Source organism: Olea europaea, unplaced genomic scaffold (assembly GCF_002742605.1).
Source record: "Olea europaea var. sylvestris unplaced genomic scaffold, O_europaea_v1 scaffold37082, whole genome shotgun sequence".
NCBI lineage: Eukaryota > Viridiplantae > Streptophyta > Magnoliopsida > Lamiales > Oleaceae > Olea > Olea europaea.
The window spans coordinates 1-1,133 of NW_019256396.1; the positions used below are offsets into that span (position 1 = coordinate 1).

General features: G+C 36.0%; 1 protein-coding gene across 1 annotated transcript; it reads left to right on the forward strand.

Annotated features, from left to right (window-relative positions):
* Positions 1-131: 131 nt before the first annotated feature.
* Positions 132-1,127, forward strand: LOC111386731 (protein NTM1-like 9; the record flags this gene model as incomplete). The annotated part of the gene is made up of 2 exons (XM_023011192.1): positions 132-689; positions 864-1,127. Coding segments are annotated over exons 1-2 (274 nt in total), but the record flags the coding sequence as incomplete, so codon positions are not given.
* Positions 1,128-1,133: the final 6 nt, after the last annotated feature.

Sequence of the window (1,133 nt, forward strand, 5' to 3'; positions counted from 1 at the left end):
AAGATTCTTTGGATATAGGAACTTTGAATTTAGAATTTGTTCATGGGAATTTTCCCTTGTGCATTTTTTAAGTTTTTTGTGTGTTTTTGTGTAACAACGTGGGACATCTCCAGTTGCCCTAGTGGGCCTCATCAATTCGTCTTAAAAATGGTGCTTTGCAAGGTAATAATACCCGAAGTTATGTACTCTGTTGGAGTAGAGTGGGAGGGAAGTAAGCTTGCGGAAATGCTTATATAAGAATTTCTTGAAACCCATTATCATCTAACTATAAATTGATTGTGTTCCTGCAAGATGTGGAGTTTTCAACCCTTGAGAATACTTACGAGACTTAAAGGATATCTGCTAAACCTAACAAAAGTAAATGAAAAGAAGGGAAAGATCTCAAAGAGATCCTGGATGGTAAAATTTTACTCTGTCCAGACAAAAGAAGACCTATCTAATTGGATCTTCGAAGTGACCAGGGAATGCTCCTTGATTTTATTTTATTTATTATTTATTTTTTTATCGTGGCTAGGCAACCTCTGCTTCACATTTGGTTCAATACATATCAAGTAGAGGAATTGATTTGAATTCTAAACTAATGTAACCAAAAATTTTTTCCAATTATATTTCAAATTAGTTCCTTTACAATGTAGAAGGGAGTGGAAAACGAGATCAATGTAGACTACGTCTGATAAATATGTATAATGGTTAGTTGAGTACTTGAGCTGAGTTGATTTCCTTCATTAAGTTGTAATTTTGCATTGATGAATCTCGAACTGAAGCTACAAACTTCTTTTTTTCTTAAATTTGTAGTTACTTGCAACAAGTTGAAATTTTGCATCAATCAATAATTTTATTATTATTATATTTTTCTTGTGCAGCACTGTCAGTGATAAAGTCTGATGACCCAGAATGGTTTTTCTTCTGCCCTCGCGATAGAAAATATCCAAATGGGCATCGTTCTAACAGGGCCACAGAAGCTGGTCATTGGAAGGCCACTGGCAAGGATCGTACTATAAAAGCTCACAAATCATCGTCTTCTGGTTGCTCTAATGCCCATTTCATTGGCGTGAAGAAGACTCTGGTTTTCTACAGGGGTCGTGCCCCCAAGGGTGAACGTACAAATTGGATCATGCATGAGTATCGTGCTA